Source organism: Geospiza fortis, unplaced genomic scaffold, assembly GCF_000277835.1.
Source record: "Geospiza fortis unplaced genomic scaffold, GeoFor_1.0 scaffold178, whole genome shotgun sequence".
NCBI lineage: Eukaryota > Metazoa > Chordata > Aves > Passeriformes > Thraupidae > Geospiza > Geospiza fortis.
The window spans coordinates 1385453-1386483 of record NW_005054466.1 but is presented as its reverse complement, the minus strand read 5'-3'; the positions used below and the strand labels follow the sequence as shown (position 1 = coordinate 1386483).

The 1031-nt window shown below is 54.9% G+C and overlaps 1 protein-coding gene across 1 annotated transcript in view; it reads right to left on the bottom strand.

Moving 5' to 3' along the window:
• The window catches only part of SMARCC1 (SWI/SNF related, matrix associated, actin dependent regulator of chromatin subfamily c member 1), a gene marked incomplete at its 3' end in the record, with an annotated part of 56070 nt that extends 56045 nt beyond the window's left edge, over positions 1–25 (bottom strand). Inside the window, exon 1 of the mRNA XM_031062817.1 lies at positions 20–25. Within this exon, the coding sequence (XP_030918677.1) occupies positions 20–25 (6 nt within the window). The remainder of the gene's footprint in view (positions 1–19) is intronic.
• Positions 26–1031: the final 1006 nt, after the last annotated feature.

Sequence of the window (1031 nt, the reverse complement as noted above, 5' to 3'; positions counted from 1 at the left end):
CTCCGGACCCCGAACACACCGTCATGCCCTCGGTGCCGCCCGGGATCGCTCCGAACGCACCGTCCGTGCCCTCGGTACCGCCCGGGATCGCTCCGAACGCACCGTCCGTGCCCTCGGTACCGCTCCGGTGTGCTCCCGCCCCCGCCGCTCAGGCCCGGTGTGGAGACCCTGAGGTGCAATTAGGGAATAAATTGGGTGCTGCCATAATTACCTGCAGGTATCTGCACCGAGTCCTCACTGCCGGGTACCTTTACCTTTCCAGAATCACATCTAGACCCACGGAATGGGTCATTAGGAAGCAGTTTCCCCCAAATTCCCTTTATAGAAACCACTTAGTTTTGAGTCTCTACTAATGTTTTATTTGTGAAATGAACATAACAGAGATATCTTTTAAAAAAGCAAAAACGTGTATAGAACTTAAAAATACAACGCAGTTCAAGCATTATCAAACAGAGTGTCAAAAAGTCCATCATTAAAATCACAATGCCCAGTATAAAACAGTCCCTTGCATTACTTTGTAGTTTGTAAATGTTCCCTTGTCCCTTAACACTCCAAACAGAAATAAACACCTGCAGGAAAGGAAACCTCTGGAGATACAGGGAATAACAAACCCACTAAACATCCAGAAATCTGAACTTCAGAATTTCAGAGCTGCCATTCTGAAAGGGCAGCAAAGTGCATCCAGCAGAGAATTCCAGAAGGGTTTGGGTTGGGAGAGCGATGAAATCTCATCCCATCCGACCCCTGCCATGGCAGGGTCACCTCCCACTGTCCCGGGGTGCTCCCAGCCCCAGTGTCCAACCTGGCCTTGGGCACTGCTGGGGATCGAGGGGCAGCCACGGCTGCTCTGGGCAGCTCCCCGGTTGGGATAGGGGTCCGGCCTGGCCGGGTCCCACCCCGGGATCGACACTGGGATCGGGGCCAGGATCGGGATAGGGATGGGGATTGGGCCTGGCCGGGTCTCACCCCGGGATCAGGATCGGGATCGGGACCGGGGCCCGAACGGGTCCCACGGCGGGGCCGAGGCTACA